Source organism: Melospiza melodia, chromosome 1 (assembly GCF_035770615.1).
Source record: "Melospiza melodia melodia isolate bMelMel2 chromosome 1, bMelMel2.pri, whole genome shotgun sequence".
Lineage (NCBI taxonomy): Eukaryota > Metazoa > Chordata > Aves > Passeriformes > Passerellidae > Melospiza > Melospiza melodia.
The window spans coordinates 18280314-18302159 of record NC_086194.1 but is presented as its reverse complement, the minus strand read 5'-3'; the positions used below and the strand labels follow the sequence as shown (position 1 = coordinate 18302159).

The 21846-nt window shown below is 40.9% G+C and overlaps 1 protein-coding gene across 16 annotated transcripts in view; it reads left to right on the top strand.

Moving 5' to 3' along the window:
- Nucleotides 1-21846, top strand: part of KIAA1217 (KIAA1217 ortholog) — a 335499-nt gene that overhangs the window by 156931 nt on the left and 156722 nt on the right. For 8 of the 16 annotated variants that reach the window (XM_063149891.1, XM_063149934.1, XM_063149854.1 and 5 more), the window contains exon 2: nucleotides 6698-6984. In XM_063149891.1, the coding sequence (XP_063005961.1) occupies nucleotides 6698-6984 (287 nt within the window). Of the gene's footprint in view, nucleotides 1-1531; nucleotides 1665-6697; nucleotides 6985-10698; nucleotides 11351-21846 lie in introns of those variants that run through there. The other 8 variants (XM_063150009.1, XM_063149924.1, XM_063149918.1 and 5 more) reach the window with 3 other exon arrangements.

The following is a 21846-nucleotide window of genomic DNA, read 5'->3' as shown; positions in this document are numbered from 1 at the left end:
CAGGAGGAACCCAGGGCCAGTAAAAACACTATTCTAAATAAAATCACACTGTTTTCTTTATAATTGCAGGGCAACTATAGGAGTATTCTGCTGGGAGCACTGTACTGCAGACCTTAAATAGCAGTGCTAATGTTTAAATTGTATTTTCATCTTTTCTGTGTTTTCCATGTCAGATTTCTGGGACTTTTGCCAGATTCTAAGACCATATAGAATTAGTTGTTAAAAAGGAAAATAAATATTTCTGAAGTGCTAGAGAATATGTATGTCTGAACTAATGAACAATAGTTTTGTTCATTTATCAATTGTTCATTGTAATTTACTCAAAGCCTTTTTTTTTTTTCCTGGAAGTGAGAGCATAGGAACATGAGGAGAGTGATCCTCCTGGAGCTTCTGTACTGAATTTATATATACACAAAACATTTCTGTGTTCAATAATCAAAGTAGACAGGATGACATTTCTGCCAGATCGAGATGTAGATGGAAATGTAGGGGAATTTTCCTAGCCTGTCTGGACTGGGTATTTGAGAGGTCATTGCAAACAATTTGGCTGATGTTATATTGAAGTCAGAGTTGAGGAAAACTTGCAAGACCATATTATACTAGGTCTGTTTAAAAAGACATGCAAGATACTGCTACCTGGTGTTGGAGTATGAATTTAAGTGAGAAATTGCCAATTTCTATTAATATCTCAGTTTTTCTTCTTAATCTAATTCAAATTGTCTGTGGATAAATTTTCTGGTCTTGATGCTGTAACTCAACACTAAGTTGGTTCCACCATCTCTGACTCAATGTTATGATTCGGATAGACTAAATCAGTCTGATATTCTCTGCTAAATCAGCACATGTGGCATCTGCTGGAATCTGTGGGATTTGATCTCATCCTTCTGAGACACACTATTTTTTTGCCTTGCAGCCGGGTAGATCTATTGATTTTCACGCAGGCTGCTGCCCTCTGATCTGCCAAAAGAGAATTAGTTACATGTTTCTATATGTTTTGCTACCGAGGCTTCGAAATCCCTCCTAACCCAAGTCCCTGCTTACATATTGCTACCATTCATTTTTATTGGCTTCGCTAAAGTTGAATTCCTCTATCTTGATTTTTTCCCCAATTCATTCTCTGAGCGGCTTGAAAGAATCCAACTGAAAACAAAACCTCAAAGAGTTTATATAATGAATTACTTTTAAACTAGACGCTAAAAAAGACAGAGGAGCATTTATCAGGAATGTTTGTGGGCTTGGTGGTTATGAGCTTAAAAAAAAAAAATACCGTGTGGAAAGGCTTTTGTCCCATGACAGAGATTTAAAGGGCTGCGGGTTCGGATTCCAGCGGAGGCTCAGGCCTGTAATCGCGTTGGCAATGTTGCCGTGCACAGGGCGGCGCGGCTGCGGCGGGGCGCGGGCCGGCTAGGGGCGGCGGCGGGGCCGTCACCTGCTGGGGCCGGGCCGGGCCGGGCCGGGCGCCCCCGGGGCCGCCGGGGCTGGGGCTGGGGCTGCGCGGGGGCTCCGGCGCTTCCTTCCTGCTCCCGGCCCGGGCTCACCGTGCGGGCGCTGCGGCTCCGAGCGGAGAGGGGAGCGTGTGCGCTAGGCAGGGACAATGGAGGAAAATGAAAGCCAGAAACTTGAGCTGTGCCTGGCTTGCCCGGCAGACAGCAGGCAGACGAGGGGTAAGTAAGCGGCGGTATAAGTAAGGCAAAGATGGAGTTATGTTTAAGCATGTCCCTCGTTGCTGCTTTATATAACTGGAGGCAAAATGCATGGAAAAAAAAAATCTTTTTTTTTTCTTATACTAATGGCTCTGCTGTGCACATTCCCTAGCACTGAAACTTTGTGAGTTTAACTTTCTCTTTGGAGAGATTTCTGTGTGCCCCGCGGAGCCGGGAGCACGCTGCATGGCTGTCAGGGATGCGGCATCCTGCCGGTGCGGAGGCTGAGGTGCGGAAAGCGTGTGCCCTTCCCTTTAAACGCTCTGCCAGCCTCAGCTATGGCAGAGAAATAGCACTTCCTTCCTAAAAGTGGGTTTGAGCTCATCTTTACCTCGGGGTGTCTGTTGAAAGAGGGAGATCCACGGCAGATTGTGACAGGGTTAGTTTACTTTGAGTGAAACCGCTGGGGTTTGTTTTGGAGCGAAGCCAAGCGGGGTTTCCACGGCGGCTCCGCCACTGTGCATTCACACATTCACTGCTGCGCTATCTATTTCCTAAAAAGTGAACGAAAACTATTTCCTGGAGAATTCTACATGGGCCATTCCATGTGAAACAGAACATTCAGGTAGCCTGACAAACACCTAATGTAATCTGTATCTATTACAGTGTTTGTGGGACACCTGTGAACATTCCCATTTCCTGCATGATGTATTCCTCAAAGACACTTCAGGAAAAGTTGTGTTACTGTGCTTCTATAAAACAAATAGTTCATGTGGTTTAAAAAAAAATCACACTAGTTTATGAGCATGGAATGCCAACAAATAGTGTATTAGCAATTTAGGAGGAAAATAAATGCTCTTCCTTTTTTATTTTTTTTCTTTTTTTTTTTTTTTTAATTGGGTATTCATTAATTGATTTATGCTCTTTTGAATTATTTTTCAAGTAAAATTACCGAGCATTGCAAGTAACCTTTGTCTGTGTATGTTTATGTTTAGTGGGACGGAAATCTTCACTTCAAGAATGTGTCTGACTAGGGAAAAAAACTGCCTTCAGTAACACATTTCTTCTGTAGGGGTTGTATGAAACTGCCTCAAATACATGTGGAGCTAGGAAAACAGAGGGCTGGCCAGACTGATTCTATGGTTCCCAAAAATGTTGAGTGCTGAAAGCTCATAACCAAATGCAGTAGTTTTGGCCCCTTTCCAAAATTTGCATTGGAAAGAGAGCTAATTGTAAAGACAGTGAAGTAAATTAGAACAATTCCAAATAATATCAAATTTACAGCTAACATAAATGTAACAGAGGTTGGTTTGACTCATGCTGTTAAATCCGTATTCTTTTTTAAAATGTTAGTATTGAATGGGGTTTGCTTCAAGGCTCAGTTTCACAGTATCAGTATGAGTCAGGTCTACACTTGCTCCTTTCTGAAATTATTCTGAAAATGTTCTTTTCTCATGTCACCTGGCTTGCAAAACAGGACTATTAAAATCTTCATAGCATTTAAAGTAATGAAGCAAAGTGACTTTCCTGACCTTTGTAGACTTCATGGAGGGTGTGACTTAAAAGAATTACATACCAGGACATTATCAAAGGACTTTTTTATTTTTCTATTCTTTTTCTCCTAGCTCACAGCCATTAATCTGTCATGATAATCTTGCTGCTTATCCTAGGCATACTCCCTCTACACTGCAGACCTGGGTCTTTACTGGAGTAATGGGTGATGTTGGTGATGTTAAGAAATCTTGAAACTTGTTTTCAGCTCAGAGAAGCAAATTTAGTGTAAGAGTTACTCATGCCTTTGGATAACCAAATTCCTTCCTGTCAATCAGCAAGTCTTGCTTTTAGTTGCCCTCCAGACTTGCTGCTTTATTGAACAGAAAGACCTTTAACTTTTAGCTTCTGAAAATGAGGGAGGGAGAGAGGGAGACAAGCTTATCTCACACCTCTGTGTTTTCTACTGCCTTCTCTTTGCTCCTTTCCTTAGGAGGGTACTTGCATAATTTATCTTTTTCCTACTCTTAGGACTCATCTGGGAACCATCACATGGTGTTTCACACATTTCACAGTTGTCTGTGGAGATTGATTTGCTAGGCCTATTATCTTCACTTGGAAGATATGGAAGCTTTACCCACTATGTTATTGAGCACTCCAAAATCCAGAAAATCTCTCTGTTTTTCCCCCCTATAGCACTGTGGCAAACACAGCATCTGTACAACTTATGTGTCTCGAGATACACAGGGGAGTTTAAACAGCCCAGTGCTCAGCCCTAGGCAAGTGACAATGAAGTCACTTATCCCTGTCCAGAAAGTGGTCCAAAACTGTTTTTTTTTCAGCAGTCAGTAGAGAAAAGACCCATACTGAAACAATAGATTTTAGTTTGCAAAGAAAGTAATTTGCTGTAATGATGCAGGATCAGGATCTTGTTGGATGCCCAAGTCAGCTTTCTGGCAAGGTGAGGAATTAGTTTGCATAGTTTACATTCCTTTCTTTTCACTGGTATTTATGCAGTGTTTTCTGAATATATGAAGGAAAAATAAGAGAATTTGTTGATCTTTCTAATACTGTATAAGAAAAGTATGTTATTTTTGATTCCTTTTCAAGGTTTCACCTAATAACAAACAGTGGTAAAACACTTTGCTTGATATGTCTCTTTATATGCCAAATAATTAGCTCTTTCTTAAGCTACTGAAATGACAGAAGTGCAAAGTAGGGAAAGACTTTGCATGAGAGAGATTTAGGACCCAAAATACACACTTATGAGTTCTGAGTTGTGCTTGTCAGCACAGGTTTACCTACCTGCCTTCTTGAGGAAGTGCCTGCCTCACTTCAGTCATTGAAACTGCTGCTGTGACCGTACTTTGAGGGTTTATACCAAATTGCTGCACTCAGTCACCCGAGCTCATGCTGACTCCCTCCAGATCCAAGAAAATCCCTTATTTTATGTCTGTGCCTTTTTTCCAGCAGCCTGAGGGATATAAACTCTAGGCTCTTGGCACAACAAATTAAAGGTGGTAAATTCCATCCAGCCCCAACCCACCTAGTTTCCCTCCCATGTAAAATCCATCGGAATGACTGTGCAGCTTTCAGAAGCTGTTTTCACTGAGTATATCTAGAGTAGCCACACTGGCTTCTTGCAAGCAAAACTTTCCTGTTTACCATTTTTCTCAGGCAAGCTCAGTGTACCTGGTGGCTCATGACTTTTCAACAAGCAGAGAGGACGGATGTTTCTTAATTGAGTTGTGCTTGAAAAAGTTGAGTGTATGCGTGTTTGTACACGAAAGTGAGGCTGCTGCTCTGGGGATTTAACCAGGATTGTGCTGCTAAGAAGGTCTTAGAAGCTGATGTGAAGACCGCAGATGACATTTTGAATCTGTGTAAGAGTAAGACCTCCCTGTGAACCAAACCTGCTCACAAAGTCGTGTCCAGATCTCTGCTCGTCAAACCATGGTGTCACCTGCAGTCTGGGCCCCTGTGCCTGCATCTGCTTTCGGGATAGGTTTCCATGAATGCAGACAAGAGGACACTGTGGAACATTTTGGAGCCCTTGGACAGTAGAGGGAGTTTACTGAAATGTGCAAAGTCTTTGAGGACCATCCAGTGCCAAGTTCTGTTATGGAGCCCAAGGAAATGGATTCCCTATGTGCGTTGGTGGGACATCCAGCAGTGACTCCACCATTGGAGGATTTGCTTTATTACTGGGGCTTGAGGTTCCATGGCACATGGCAGGCTATTTACAGTGCACACCAGAAAGTTGAGAATCATCAGCATAAAGTCCTGAGGCAAGTGGTGTGCCTACCATACAGTGTCAGAATGAGTGACTGAACCATTAAAAGAAGCGAGTAGGTGCCTGTTTCCAAGCAGTGGTGCTGTGTAATGGCAGCTCAACGTGGGCAAAAGGGGCTCTGAGGCAACAAGTGTCAGACAGAGAGAAATAAAGATTTATTCAAAACAGGTAGAAGAAGGAGCTCCCTGCTCCTGGGGAGGTGCTGGCAAGGGTTAACAGTCAGGGACATCTGAGTTTGAGTCTGTCTGGTAAAGATGAGGAAGGCCACATCAGACTTGGAGAGGCCTTTTCAGTACTTCAGGTTTTTGTTAGTTTTTGGGGTTTTTTTTCCTTTGCTGACAAAGGAATGAGGGATTTTTTTCAAAGGTATTAGGTAACAAGGCTCCAGTCTACAATTTTTTGAGCACCAGAGGGTTCATGTTACAGAGTTACCTGAAGATAAGCCAGCACTTACATACCCACAGTGTCTGCCTATCTCTTTACAACTGTTGTCATGGTCTTTGGTCTTAAAGTAGATTTTAAAGTAGTAAAATTTATCTGATTTTTTTTTCCTTTTTTAGATCCCACGGAACTTGCTTTTGTTCTGTTTCTTAAGAAATGGTTTATGGAAAAATGATGTAGAATTTTCCAGCCTGCTGTCCTGAGACATATAAAATCTGAGGGAGATCCATGAAATTTAAAACCAGACCACAGTCAAAAATCAGGAGAAAGAGACTCCCAAACCCTCTTACTATTTCCTAGGTGTTTCAGAACATGCTGAAAACACACTGAAAAAAATATTAAGGATTACAAATCTGCTCTGTCAAAGGAATTTTATCAGTTTGTATCCTTAAGTATACTAGTTATGGGGCCATTAAGTGTACTGGACCCTATTGAAGAAATCTGTTTCTTCTTGTAGAAAGCATCCTGTAGATCTTAAAGGTCAGGGAATAAGGGCCTTGTCAGATCTTCTTTTCAAGTCACGTAGGTAAAGTTGATATAAAAGGAACATCCACTTTAATGATACTCACTTTTCTGTGAGGCAATACTGCAATTGTGTGATAAAAGCAGATAAGTATGTGCATAGCTTATATAAGGGATTATTTCTGGGCCACTTACTATGAGATGTATATGCCTAATGATGCAGAACATGCCATTGCACACTGCCAGACTTTTAAAAGTACCTAGCTTTCATATCAGTCTTTTTTCCCATTTTGCCACCAATGTGAATGTTGGTATTAAGTTTCTATAATACAAACTATGTTTGGTTTTGGTTTTTATTTCTTTGCAGACCAGGCAAAGCCCAGTTTGCATGTGACATCACTGGACGATGCAGAATGCCTCCGATCTAAAGAGCTGCTCTCCACCCCGAGCAGTCACACCTCTCCCAGCGCAAAGCCCACCCGCAACATCCCTCGGAGGCACACTGTAGGTGGCCCTCGCAGTTCCAAAGAAATACTGGGAATGCAAACCTCAGAAATGGACAGGAAGAGAGAGGCTTTTCTGGAGCATCTGAAACAGAAATATCCCCACCATGCCACAGCAATAATGGGACACCAGGAGAGACTAAGAGATCAGGTAAGGAAGTCAAATTTCTATCATGTGTGTTTAATGGTCCTTATAACTCCTACAAAACTCAGTGTTGCCTCATTACAAAAGGTGAGAATCTAACAAAGCATGAAACAAATTTTTGGATGTGGCCTGTGATTCAGATGTTGCCTTGAAATTCAAAGAAACAAAATAAATCTGTTCAGTATTACCTTGGACTTGTTTGTTGAAATTGACATTTCTGAAGAGCTTTTCCTTTTTTTTAGAGCATGCACAGTGAAGGAGTGAAGGTGAGACTCTTGATCTTAGTATATGAGTCTCAATCTACTTTTCACAGCTGAAGGGAAAATCTGGAACAGCTGCTGACTTCTGTTACACTTTCAGTATTGGCACCACTGCCTGGGAGAAAAGAAAATACCTGCAGAGTGTGTCTGTATGCTTTAGCTGGCTGTGTTACCCTTTCATTTGGTTTCTTTTCTATTTTTGAGTTTTGTAATGCAAACAGAACAGACTTACCCATAACTGTCTGCCTCCTCCAGGGAGCTTTGACACCCACATTCGTCTGTCAGCAGCATACCTGAGGGTGGTGTGCCTCTGCCTGCAGCTGCTTCCCAGCAGCCAGCAGTCCATGCAGGGTCAGAGGGGAGCTGACACGCTGATGTATCTCTCAGAGCAGGTGGAGCTGCCGCTCGCCGACCTTCTGCATTCAGGGACTGCCGTGCAAGGATCTCTGCCTAACTCTGGGCTCTGGTTTTGGGTGCAGTAACGGAGTTTAATCTGTTCCTGCAATCTATCATCTATTCCATAATTAATTTTTTTTTCAGTCAAGCATCAGAATTTGGAGTTTGGTCTAAAAAATCTTGTGCTCATTATTCTCGGTTTAGCAAATGATTGACAGCAAGCCTTTTTGTAGAAGCTCATTTTTCTTAGTGGTTTATAGGTGTTCTGGTGCTAACAGCAAATTAAGTGTAAATAAGGAATAAAAATGAGTTGGAAAAATATTGTACTCTGTTATGGAAGCTCTTAGTGAATTCCAAGCTTCTTTGAAGCTTTGCATACTTGTGAGACTTTGAAGATCAGACTGTTAGAGGTTTAGAAAGATTGTAATTTGTTAACTCACCCCTAGAACTTCTCTTTTACAGGGTCTCTAGAGATCCCAGGTGCTATCACTGTTAGAAACCATCTGTATCCAGCTAAAATTGCTGCAAGACTTCAGCTCTAATGAGGATGATCTATTCCTCATTTTTAAACAGTTTTACTCCTTTCTTTTTAAAGTCTTGACTTTTTTTTCCCCCACTTATCTCTTGCATGAACTTTAGTGACTGTGTGGAATGTGCTGGGTGGTGGATAAAGATAGCATACAAATTAAATAAAGGGGGTGGGAGGGGGGCGAAATCCAGAGATTAGATCTTTTGGAGTCATGTAAATATTTAGTTCCAGTGTTGCAGACACTGCAAACCTAGTTTGAACAGCCTACAGCATTACACCCTACACATTTTGTAATTTGAGCCTTTTCTGAAGGCAGTAAATTACAGAAGGAATGCAGTAACTGCTCTTTATATTTGTTTAAAATGTGTCTTCCGTGCTAATTTATTGAGGGCAAAATTCATTCTCCTGCTTCTATTTTTTGGTGATTAGACATATGTATTATATGTTGTGTGTAATGAGTTTTTAAACAATTTTAATTTTTAAAACAGAATAACTTTAAAACTACTATTACAGCATCAAAATGTATTTCTTGGAAGTGGGAAATACTGAAGACTCCAGCCATTCAGCCTTACTTAAAAAAGTATTAACCAAACTAAAACCACATGAAAACATGCAGAAATAAATAATAGAAGTTGATTGTAAGAAAGTTGCTTAGTTGGCATGTGATGTATCAACTGTCTGGCTCATCAAATGCAGTAAGACTGTGATGATCATAGCATTAATTCAGAGGGGGATTTTCTTACCAATTGTGTCTCTGTGTGCACACCGACACATCAGTATTTGGTGTTTGTGTGTGTTTATATGTAACTGTATATGGATACACATAGGTATGTGTGTATAAATATATATATGTACACACAGCTGTGTGTGTGCATGTATGTGTATGTATAATGTGTGATTTCTTAGCCACTCCATGAATAAGACTATAATAATAATTTTGCCTTGAATGGTGTATATGTATGTTTACCATCCATGCTTCCTTTTTTCTACCCTTATATATATGAGTGTGTAGCAATGGTATAGAAGACAGATTACATGCACATGTAGTAGGTATGCATATGCAACATATACATGTATCACAAAAAAAAAATTTGTAAGGTGTATGGGAAGACATGATTTAAAATGTCATATTTTAAATTAAAATGTCAGAATTTATTTTCCAGGTTCCTTTTTTCCCTTCTTACTTCTTCTGCTGCTCCAGTATCTGGAAAGAGGCAACATTGTCCATGGTGGGAATTTCCACACTGTAGGACACCTATCAAGGATAGTAGTTAATTCTAATCTCTCTGTCAAATGGTGCAGCTGAAATATATATATATAATTTCTCCTCCAGGTTGCTTTAAACCCTGTCACCTCCACAACCAGTAGAAAATCTAGATTAGTAATTGTCTGGTTTCTTCTTTGTGGACATTGTTCTCTTGTCCATTTTAGCCATCATTATCTGAGTATGGCAAACTGACTCCTTGTTTGCAGGAAATAAACATCAGGGCAAAAATGTTATATATGCTGTCACATCCTACTGTATCACTTCCACCAGCAAGGGCAGCTGAATGTTGTCTGCATCTTCCACTATGTGCTAATGGTTTCCTCCAGGCTTCATTTATTCAGATAAATACCTCCCTGGATGTGCCTCCCGAGGACCCAATTCTGCTCCTGATAATCTGCCACAAATCAGAAGTACAATCATGGCCAGGTAAAATGCCAGCAGGGATTACTGATGGTTAGCTAATGTGATGACCTGAAACCTCCCAGCTGTGCACACAGACCATCTCTCCTCCGAAGGTTTGTTGCCTTGTTTGTGATAGCCTGTTCTGGAAAGGAAAGCTCACAGAGGCAGGGGCCATCTTTATTTGCACAAGGGGCTTGGGATATTGCAGCCAGGCAAATAGCCTGCAGCTAAGCTGGTCTGTGTAAACTGGAGCATGACTTGGCAGCAGCCTGAGGGGGTGCAGACATGCCTTGTGTGCCCCAACACAGGAGAATGCAGCACCCCATGGCCACATTTCTGTGACCCACAGCGCAGCAGCTCACCCTCTCACTGCAGCTTTTCCCCCTTCTAAGATGAATCCACAGCTGGGCACCAGAGCTCCCTCCACCTGGAAGCCTGTAAAGCTGAGGAACAATTTTTATTTTTTTTTTTTTTTAGGTAATGCAAGTTTCTGTAGGAGCTTTAAATACATTGCCTCTGCCAAGACTGTCTCATCTCTGGTAATGAAAGGAAGGTGCTAATGTAATCCCCAAGGAAGTTAGGGAAAAAAAAAAAAAAGCAAGAAAGAAAAAGTCTGGGATGTCTTTAGTTTCAGACAGTGTGAATCATCTGCTGTGGAGCTCATGGAAGGACATGGTCACCTGCTTAGGTGAGGTTGACTCCAGTCAGCAGAGAAGGAAAGTAGGAACAAGTGTAAAAGCTAGGTCTGTAGCTGCAGACATGAAAAGGAGTTAGCAATTAAGAGGTTAAAATGCTAACCTGGCAATGGGAGGGGGTAATCCCTGCTGTGAACCTGTTTTACAAGTCACCTCTAAAAAAACCTTTCTGAGGGGCAGAGAACAAAAATGAATGTGTAGAAGTTTTTCTGAGCGGGAGCTTGTGAGCCTGGGGTAAGAAAGTGAGCTGGAAGAAGTTTGCCACAGCTTTTTTCAGTTTTTGTTTGACTAGGAAAAAGGCTGGGAGGTGTGGAAGGGTCAGGAGCAGCTCTAGTGCTTCAGGCAGTGCTCCGTGCTCCGTGAAGAAGAAATTTTCTTAGCAAACGAAATCAGATTTCAATCAATTAAAAACAAAACTCAAATCCTTCCGGTGCCTTTGCAGGGGTGATTGCCTAGAAAATGGTGGTTTAGGGTTTTTTGTTGTGTTTATTTAGATCTGAACATGACAGGTAACTCTGGCATCTGGGCAGGTGTGGCTAAGGTTACCATGGAGATCCATGATGTCATGCTTGATAGAGCATGTCAAGACAGCTAATCTAACATGTAGATGTTCAAAAAGTCCCATAGGCCAGGACTAAGCTTTATGCAAATAACAAAGTTACTCTGCAAAGGGGCGAAAGAAAACACGGCTGAGATATGGCGTGCATTCTACCTGGCAGCTTGAAAGGATTATTACAGATTTCATCATAAATTAAAACTTTTGGAACTAAAAGAAGAGGATTTCAAACCGTCTCTGGCCTCGCCTGCGGGATCTCACATTTCGGTAAATAAGCCTCTTTCTGTTTCTGCCCTCGCTGTGAAAAAATGCTTTTGAAATCCTGGAGTTTGCTTCACCATGTTCCTGCTGGCAGCAGGGCTGAGTCAATAAAGCAAGTTTTCTGGCAGGGCATGTTCCCTTTTCTCTTTCAAAAGTGAGCTCTTTATTGAATGAACCAAGAATTCGGAATTATTTGAAAGGCATTGTAATGTATCATGTTGATTATATGAATCATGCTGCAAAAATTTCCTAGGTAGTGTTTTGGAGGAGAAACTAAGAATGGAGACACTGTATTTATTTGTAGATTATTGCCAGATGTCTCTCCTTTAACTGTTCAAATAGAACCCTAAAATTCTAACAGCATTTATTCCAGGATTTGATATCTGTTAAAATACCAAAGTTTTTTCGTTTTTAAATTAATGACAGTATCAGTTGGTTAAACTGACGTTGAATCTATGTTTTGATATCATAGGTAACGTTTGAGCACTTCTGAACTTCTAAATAGATTTTTTTCCTTGGGTAAAAGTACGTTAGTAGAGGATAAACTTATTTGGAGGTGAAAGTCGAGCAACAGAAAGGCTATTGGGACTTTGGGATCTGAGGTATAAACAAAAGGGGATACTTTCAGTCCCTCAGGAGGGACAGTATGCACCTTGTGTTCTTAGTTGCAAGCACTTTCGTGCTCACATCAGCCAGGGCAGATCAAGTAAACAGCAGTAGGTAAGGAAGGGATGGCTGGCGCGGTGGGATGTGGTAAGGGGAAGCAGCGTTGGGGCTGCAGAGTCCCCCTGGTTCAGGTGGCTCAGTGTGGAATGGGAACGGGAATGGAAGTGGTCTGGGTGGGAAAGGCTGGGAACAACACCCGAGCTTAAAAATGTGAAAAGAGAAAAATAGTAATGTTCTGCCTAAGGCTACTGAAAGATGTAAACTGGAGAGGAACTCCACGTCCATGTAGATCCTCAGTAGGATTTAGGGAATGAGGGGGTTGCAGAATATGGTAAGCACATTGTTTCATTCCAGGTGAAAAAACAGGGGATAAAGGTTTTCTGATATCCTGCATTGCTTGATTAGGCAAGGTTAAATAAACAATTTTTGGAATGTGTCATGACTTTTAAAGTGAAAGAATTGAAAGCACTACGAGTGAAGAAATCACTTAAAAAACTGGGTTTTTTTAGTCATAACTCTTTTGCTTTTACACCCAGCTCATTAATATCTTGAGTTATTAATGGGAATTTTTTAGAATTCCTTTCAATTTAACCTGTCTGCCAGAGTCTAAGTGTTAGTTATTTAGTACTTGCTTATGTACAAATAACAATGTGCAAAATGAACTAGTATATTTCATGTTCATTACACTGTTGCTGGTTGATGCCATGGAATCCGGTAGGGAGAAATTGATTTAGTATTATTACTGCATGAACACTTCTTTGGTCTGTGTGAGTTAAAAAGCAGAGTTAAAAATTATATTCAGTTTTAAAATGTGAAGAATGTGACTTTATCTGGATATGCTGCAAATTTTTCTAGTTGGGACATCCATTTTATTGAATTACCACTTGGTTCACATTCTGCTGTACTTAACGTGTCACCAAAAAATGCCTGTTTGCATGTGAGAAGTCAGGGTCACGCAGCCAGAACGTGCTGCTGTGTCGGCATGGGTTGTAGGTTTTTGTGCGGAGGAAAAGTAAAGTTTCAGAAGTTGTTTGCGGAGGTTTCTGTGAGTTCCTGCCTCCTCTCCACCAATGGGCACTGCTCCCCTGCCCGAGCAGGCAGTTCCCCATTGTCCCTGGCAGTCTGTGTGACCCAGCAGAGCAGGCTGAGGAAGGGGGACCCTCCCCAGTGTCCACACGTGTCCCCTGTCTAACCTACAGCTGGTGCAACAATTTATTGCTTTCAGGGCCTCCCTAAGTTAAGGGCAACTGCTCATATTTTACACTGCTACAAGCACCTAAGAAAAGCAATGAAAATGAACATATGCGACATGATTACGAGGTTAAATCTCTGCTGGATTCCAAGCCCTTAGCTTTTGTTTATGGAAGGACATGAGATGACATGTCCATTTGTTTTGAGTTGAAACATGCTCTTTAGCCCCCAGATAATGCTGTGATTGCAAGATATTTATAAATAGCTTGATAGATAAATGAACAAAGAGCTGGTTCATTAGCAAAGTAAAGTGGATTTACTTTGTATTCACTCAAAGTGAAAATGCTGAGGAAGAAGAATATTTCTAATAGAATGTCTCAGTGGAAAGTCTTTCAATTTTGCCCTCTAGTTTATAAAAGTAAGGCAACCTATTAAGGTACATAATAAACTACTAGCCCTAAGGTATCTCTGGGAGTAAATGAAGTTTAACTAGATTGTTAATACTTGCTTTGATAAATATAAGTTTCTTCATTTATATCTATCAGTTAAAAGTAATTTGAAAAACTGGGGTTTTTTTGAAAAATCAAACAAAACAAAGCTGCAAAAAATTAATAAAGCAAATGCTTTTCTTTTTCCTTCCCTCCCCTGCAAACCACACAGCAGTGCAGTTACTTTGCCCCAACAGGATTAGTAACTTTTTCTGTGGCAACGCCTCTGCATTTCAAATAGTGTGTATTGTTTGTAACTCAGAAGTCCCAGGTAGTTGTTTGTACGTACCTTTGTTCATGTGAATTTTGTACATATATTTTTCTAATCTTATTTTATGACAAGCAAAAGTATTTTTAGAATGTTTTGTATTCAGTTGACTGTGTAAATGCCTGCAGTGATCTTGTTCCAGTACCTGTTGTTAAATCCAGTAAGGAATCTAGGACTTTGGTATCCCTTAAAGCATATTTCAGGCAGCTGCCTTCAAAAGTGTTGCCCATGGAAACCTCTCCCAGTTATTGTAGACACCTGAGATTCCTTAGGTTTCAGAAACTTAAGCTTTTCTGGGCCAAAATGTCCCAAGGCATTTATAGGTGTGTTTTTGCACATACTCAGTTTAGCCCTTGTTCTTCCTGGGTTGCCTCTGTCAATGACTGCCAAAATCTGCACCAAAGCAGCCAGCAGGGCCCTGCTTGGGGATGGGTTCAGGGCAGCACTGCTTCCTGCAGCAGCTCCTCTGTCTGCACAAAGGGTGCTTTGCCACTGCTTCCTCTTCCAACTCTGCTTTTAAACCAAAGCACCTCCAGTTGCCTCCTGCGCAGCTCAGGAATGAGCAGTGTGGGAGGCATCCTCAGGACACCATTCCAGATTGGGCTTGTCTGTGATCCCTAAATCCCAAAATTAATTTCAAGCCCCTTATTTACTTAAGAGAGCACAATAAGTTCGTGACAGAAGTGATAATGAAGACCTGCAAGCTCTGGTCTGCAGGTACTTTTGGCCACACTGGTTTTGAGCAGGCGTTCTCACTTGGCCACAGCTCTGGAGGTGTGCTGCAGAACGTGTGAGGAGCACTTGTCTGGCAGATGATCACAGCCAGGCAGAGGTGTTGGGTGAGGGCAACAGGTTGGTTGGTGTTAGTGCTGAGGTGACAGTGTAATTCCATGGGTGACCTGTGATTAGCCTCAGAACTGGTGAATTTGCTGTGTCTGAAAACCTTTTCCCTGCAAATTGTTGTGAATATGCTTGGGTTGTTCTTGTTACAGCTGAATAGTCCTGTTAGCTTCTCACTGGGAAGCACTTTTGTGCTATTTGCACATTGTCAGTTGGGATGGGAGCACATATTGGTGTCAGTCATTATCAAAGTAAATGTACCTCAGGACTATTGCCACTGCTTTACAGCATTTGTCAGTTGATTTTCTAACAAAGGCAGATTGCGCTGAAGTCACCTCATTAACTGGTTTGGTTTAACCATAGTCACTGGAATTTAAATGTCTTTTCTGGGCTCAAATAGGAGAACTAGAGTAAATAAGTCAATGGCTTATATACATATATTCCAATTTCCCTTCTCTTCAAATGAGTTGAGTACACCAGGAAAAACAGTGCTGTTGTTAAAATTGCATCCAACACCTGTGACTCTGACAGCTGCCCCTGAGATGTGTGTTTTTAATATTCACCCAGTCATGATAATTGTGCCAGTTCAGTAAATTCAGAATCTGTGGTATCAAGTTTTGCATCTTGACATAGCAAGTCAGTGCTGGGACTTCTGGTTGGTCAAGAATCTTTTGAAGGGTCCTCTTTTGGTCTTGTGGATTTTTGCCCTACTTAGTGCCTTTTGTGCTGCTGCATTTTGTGTGACCCCTTGTGGAGGGGATTGTAGTGATTCCAGTTATTCACTAGGAGACTGCTGCCTTAGTCAGCACTGAGCAGTGCCATTTGTTTCAGTTTGGGAAAGATTTTCATTGGCTGATCAATACACTGCCATAGCTGTACTTCACTTTAAGAAAAACACTAAGTGTAAAATTCAAAAGTAGTTATTAAACAGAGGAAGTGAGAAGCTATTCTCTCAGCTTATTTTTGGATTACGAAATCCAAAAGACCAGTAATACGTTTTTCACTTTGAGTTCTGCCTCTTAAGGACAATTTCTTAACGTCTGTCAGGTGGTGGATATGGGATAATCAGCCATCATGTATGTTCTGATCTTTAGGAGTTACAGATTGTTTTGTCCCACATCTCGAGATTTACCTTCCAAAATTATCTTCTTGCTAGTTGTAAGACTGGATCTTCCTGATACTTACATGAATGTCCAGTTCTGTTTTGTACTGCTGAATTCTTGACTGTGTTAATGTCTCATGACTGAAAGTTCCAGGGCTCAATTAAGTTTTAAGATTCTTTCAGCTTCTAAGGGGTTTCTCACACATACCTTTAATAAGCTGTCTTCATTGCAATTATTTCATTCAAAAGAGCAAAACTAGTTTTACTTCAATTTCAATTGAAGCTAAATATTTCTTCCGTCTGAAGGGAGATATCTGCCCTTCAAGAAAGGAAGAAGGCAGCAAGAGGAAAATGTAAAGAGTGGAAAAACATTGTTAAAAGAGTTTAGTTTTGTTTTTTTTTTATTTGAAAGAAGTTGATTCTGATTTTAAATCCTACACAATATTTTAATTTCAGACACAGTTCCTCCCAGAGGAACACGCAGAAACTTTTCCAATTTGCACCTATGTTGTGGGTATGTGGGTGTCTAAAGTCTGGAAACAGACCTGCTGTCAGTGTTTATGTATGAGCTTTGGGCTTTCTTCCACTGTGCTTTGAAAGCATAATTTTAGCTGCATTTATTAATTTGTAGACCTATTTTTAGTAACACAAAATACTGTACATCAGACTGTTGTAATTAGTAGCAAACTACTCACAGAAGGAACAAATATTTGACTTTGATTAAAATAAGTAAAAAGAAATGTCACTTATTTCCCATTGGCTGAACAAATAAACCATTGCACGACATTGGTTGGTTGAATTAAATGAGTGAAAATCTTGTGTGGAAGGAAGAATTATTTTTTAGGATAATGTAAAAAATTAACTTAAAAGTACACATGTAACATAAATGCTTCCATTTAAAAAGTGTACCCAAAATTTAGAACATTTATAAAATTTCTTGTTGATCTAAACAAACTATTTTCTTTTTTCTTTTTTTGACAGAGAAGTGATAAGTTGAGTAAATTCTTGTTCTACTTTTGTTTCTATCTGTTATGTATTTCTCTAAAAGTCTGTAAAGAAAAACCTACTCCAAAACCTTACAGATATTGTGTGCCAATTTCACTCTTTCATTATGGATATCACATGATCTTTATTTTTTTTAAAAGCTATTTCATATTAAAATTGTTTAATAGCTTTGCACTAAACAGAAAACATTGTGTCACCGTCTGTTACCCAGGGATGTGGGAGAACCTCTGTGCTCTTAGAATGGGATCACCACAGTAATGCAATGACCATGATTTGTCAGTTACTATGGCAGTATCTTTTAATTTTTTAGAGGATCTCAATTGTTCCAGTTTGTTTTCAGCTGGTAATCCAGGCTGCCATCTTTTTGGCTAATACCAAGTCCAGCACTGGGAATACAGGCAGGATGGTGCCTTCTGCCAGCCTCTTGCACGTGTGGATGAGTGGGCAGAGGAGGGTTTCTGTTCTACACAGACCAGGGACTCTGCTTTACCAGAGGCAATTACTGTTGTGTCTGTCACTGGGGAATTTAAATGAGAATGTGATAGAAACAGCATCAAACCTTTCTGGAAGTCAGTGGACAACCTCTCCCTTCAGAACATCGCAGAAGGGTGGGATGGGGTGGAGCAAGGAGGCGCAGATCACAAAAATGTTTTTCTTGGCCCTCGTGGTGCTGCTATTGATGCAAATAAAATGTTCCTGCTGACCAGGGTACAGTTGGCTCAAACCCCCAGCGGACTGCCTGACCAACGTGCTCTTCCTCTGATATCAGATGCAAGCATTTCATTCCTGGCTCATGTGTACTTCCCCTCTATTTTATTTTTACCAAGTGTTTTCCACACCGGACGTTGCAGCACCTGCTGCCGCCGTGGAATGCCGGGCCCGCGGCTCCCTCACGGCCGCAGCTGCCGGGCCCTGCTGCTCGGGCTCCGGGCCACGGGGCCTAATCCTGGCCTCAGCAACTGCCTGCATCCATCCCAGCCTGGAACCCGCGGCATGGAGAGTCAGGTTGCTCCCTCAGGCCGCTGAATGGCTTTCAGTAATGCAGCACCACTGCAGAGGCCGTGTGTAATACTTGGTTGTTGCTGTAAATATTCAAGATGCTTATGCTGAAATATTCAAGACATTTCACCACAGCATTAACTATTTGTTACTTTGATTGCTCTTTCATGTCTTACTGTACACGTGTTAGCCTCTTCCTTCATCGCTAAGTTGTGACCTCCTTGGCCTTGGGTATTAATTCTGTCACAAAAGGGAGTTTGTAGCCCATGTATTTGCTCAATCCGCACCCGTGTGCGAACACGCAGCCATGAGAAACCAGTATTTTCTAGATGTGACTCATTCATCCACCCGGATGTGTAATGAAGCTGCACATCAGACGAGGCTCTGCCACACGTGCACACCTATGGAAAAGCTGCACCAGGAGCAAGAGGGACCTGTGCTGCTCCTGCCTCTGCCCTTCCATGCTGGTGGCAGTCTGCTACTGAGGAGATGGCTTTTGGGGAGGAGGTAACTCCTTGTGCTCCTGTGGCACAACCAAGAAGAAAAAGGAACTTCTCGGCTCTTTGCTGCTCCTCTGGTGATTCTCCTGCATGCCAGGTACAGCTGTGATTAAGAGCCATGACTTTCTTCTGTGGGGCTTGTGTAAGAGAGAATGGAAGCTTTTGCATAGGCTTTCATATTCAAAACATTGCTGCCTGTCAGAAGGAATGTCCTTAAGTGTTCATTATTATTATCCTACTGTCCATACATGTTTCTAGGTTGATTTTGAGAGGTGCAAAAAATGTGACTTTGCTGCAGTAGTTATCAGATGTTTTCAAGAGGGAAACTGACAGCCTACCAAAGAAAGAGTTCTCTTGAACCAGGTTAAAATGCAATTTGATTTTATCTCATGGTTTCAAAATTTGTCATATACTGTTCAAAAACCAAGATGCTTTCTTCCCTGATTATAAAGAATGTTTGTATGCAGGGTTTAATCTTCTTACTGGAAGTCTTCCAGGACTCTGGACTTTGTGGGCCTCTTCTGAGTTGAAGGCTTAGGAAACAGTAGACTTGTACTCTGAAGATACTTGAATAGTGAAGATGAGTGAGCGACTTTTTTTCTCATGTCTTCTCTTGCTTCTGCTGTAATATTTTGAGTTTGACATATCTTTTTTTTCCTTCTGCTGTGACAGGAGGTATTGGTTTGTTTTAAAGAAACCGTGAACTCACAAGTTCCGTCTTGTTTCTGCATGACTTAAAAACCTGTCTAAGATTCATTATTTTGCCAAGAATAGTTCCACTTACAATATGTTAGACAGATTTCTTTGTTGCTGTGGTATATAGGCAAAGCCAGCTTGGAATTTAGGGAAACTTTCCACAGTTTGTAAAAGGAGAACTAAGGAAATGAAGGAAAAAAAAAAAGACTCACAAGTATTCAAACAGGTCCTTGTGAGATGCTTCCTGTGTGGGGTTGGGGGTTTTTTAATGTACTTTTTCTCACAATACCTATTAGTGATGTACTGTCAGAGAAAGGGCTGAGGTTTTTTGTGATGTATCACAGCAATGTGATTTTAGGTGTAGCAACTGAGGCAAGTAATTCTGAACTGATACCAAAGAGATTTTTGTTTAAAGTGATCAGTTTCTGTGATGACTGTAAGAAGATGCATAAACTTCTAGATTAGATTGAGTTGCTGTGTTGCCTTTTAAACACACCAGACTAAAACTAATGTGAGGTAAAATCTACAGATGTATTGAGTCGCCTGGCAAAACAAGGGCAGTTTAGATAACCATTCGGTGGCTTATTGTGGTAAGATAAACATGGAATTCTAGGTATTTTCCACAATAAAAGAACTTACGTGGTCTTTTGATCTGTGCTTTCTGCTGCCACTTGTCAAACTTCCCTGGATACTGCCAAAATGTCTGTGCTTTTGTCATTGTCCTTCTCTCTCTCTCTCTCTCTCTCTCTCTCTCTCTCTCTCTCTCTCTCCCCCTCCCCCCCTCCCTCTCTTTTTTTTTTTAATTTTAGGAACATAGTATTAGATTTTGAGAGCAGAATAGGTTTTCTAATTCCTAACTTCCTTTGCAAAAGCAGTCAGACAAAAGTTATCAAGCCTTTCAAGTGAGGTTTGTCTAGCCACTACTACTTTGTTTTTCAGCTTATCTTCCCTGTGGTTTGAAAACTTTCTTATATGTCTGGGTTCTGTGATCCTTCAGAAGTCTTTTAAAATGCAGTCATAATTTCAAAATGTTCATTCTGCCTTCAGATACTTCCAGTGGAGACGAGGGCGATGATCTGGTTTTACTTACCTCAGTGTATGGCAGGGAGCTATGTTTGGAAACCTAATCTCACATACTGTTTGACTGCTCATTTAACCAGAACAGCCAGCCTGATTTCATATTGCTGTCTCTGCCAACCCACAAAATCACCTACATTTGTTCACCCAAATTCAGCAAAGAATCTGAGTCAGGCAGGGTTCTGTTGCAACAGCCAGATTTAAGTAATTTTATCTGAAATCCAGGAGGGAGGAATAATTGAAAAAGTTGAATAAGAGTTGTAAGGAGAAGAAAAGCCTGGATGTGCCAAAGAGATTGTTTTGCTTTGAGTCCATTGTAGGTGTGTTGGGTGTTGCACTAAAGAGCAAAATCATTAAAATCCTTTTGAAAACTAATGACTGGCACCAGTGCAAGGTTAACAGCATATTGTGGTATCATGCTCAGTAAAAACACATAGTTTATCTTTTCCATGACTAGACTGCCTTGTTTCACACATAAAGGGAGAATTTCCAGTTTCCTTGTTCATAACAGACAGGTAAGCAGTCAGAACTGTAGCTCTGCTATTTGATCCCTTGAAAGCTCAGGCACCAAGAAGTGTTGCAAAGAACAAATGTGCCCAGACTCAGCCCATGCAATTCCTCTTATCTCTCCTGTCACTTTGTTCTCATCTAAGGGAAGAGGGATCCACCAGTTGTTTCTCATTTAGGCCCCTGCTTCAGACAACATTAGGCATGATGCTCAAATATCCCCTGTGGAAATGAAGCTGGTTGGCAGCGATGTAGCAAGGCATCGTTTTTCCCCACTGCCTTTCCTGAAAGCTCCATGTAAATACAAAGGCAGTTGGTTTTTAATAACCAAGCTCTTCCTGTTGGAAGGTCTCAGTAAGTAGGAATATACAAACATCAAACTGACTTTGCTGTCCCAGGTGGGTGTTTGAGTTGACTGCTGTTCATTGAAGATGATTTCAAAAGCATCTGATTAAAATGTTAATACAAGTGCTGGATTTCAACAGTATTTTTTTGGACTGATAATACGATTGCAATTTGCTTCTGTAAGTCCAAAGTGTACTGATCAAAAGAAAAATGATGCTGAGATCTGGAGACATTGTGGGAGTTGTACTTCTTTTCCTCAGCCTAATCCAAAACGACACAACCAAAACAAGTTAATATTTCATCATATTGGAAAATTTCTTAAATAAATACAGCACTATGAGCTCTGTTTGACTTGAAGGAGAACAGCTACTATACTTCCACTTAAAAGAGAGGGAGGTATTCCTTCTTATCAGCAGAGCTATTTCTTTCCTGACAGTTTGTGCTGGTCAGAAAGGATAAGGGGTAAGATCACAGGCCGCATAACAAGGCCTTTTTCCCCCTTTTCCATGCTTGGTAGGCTGAGAGTCAACAGGACAAAATCTTTATTTATTTCCCTGACACACTGCCTTGCTACTTCACATGAAAGCAGTGCAGTCTTAATCTAAGGGGGTTTCTACAGTCTGAGTTAATCCAACCATTAAGAAGCACATTGTTTAAAGATTTGCAGATACTATTTCACAGGCCAAAAAGCTTCTGAGAGTTTGTTCAGCCACAGTATTAGCTCAACAAAATTAGAGTAAACCATGATGTAGTCACTTTGCTTGCTTTTTTTTTTTCTTTTGCAGGGTATTTTTTTTGTCTTCCCTCTTACATTACAG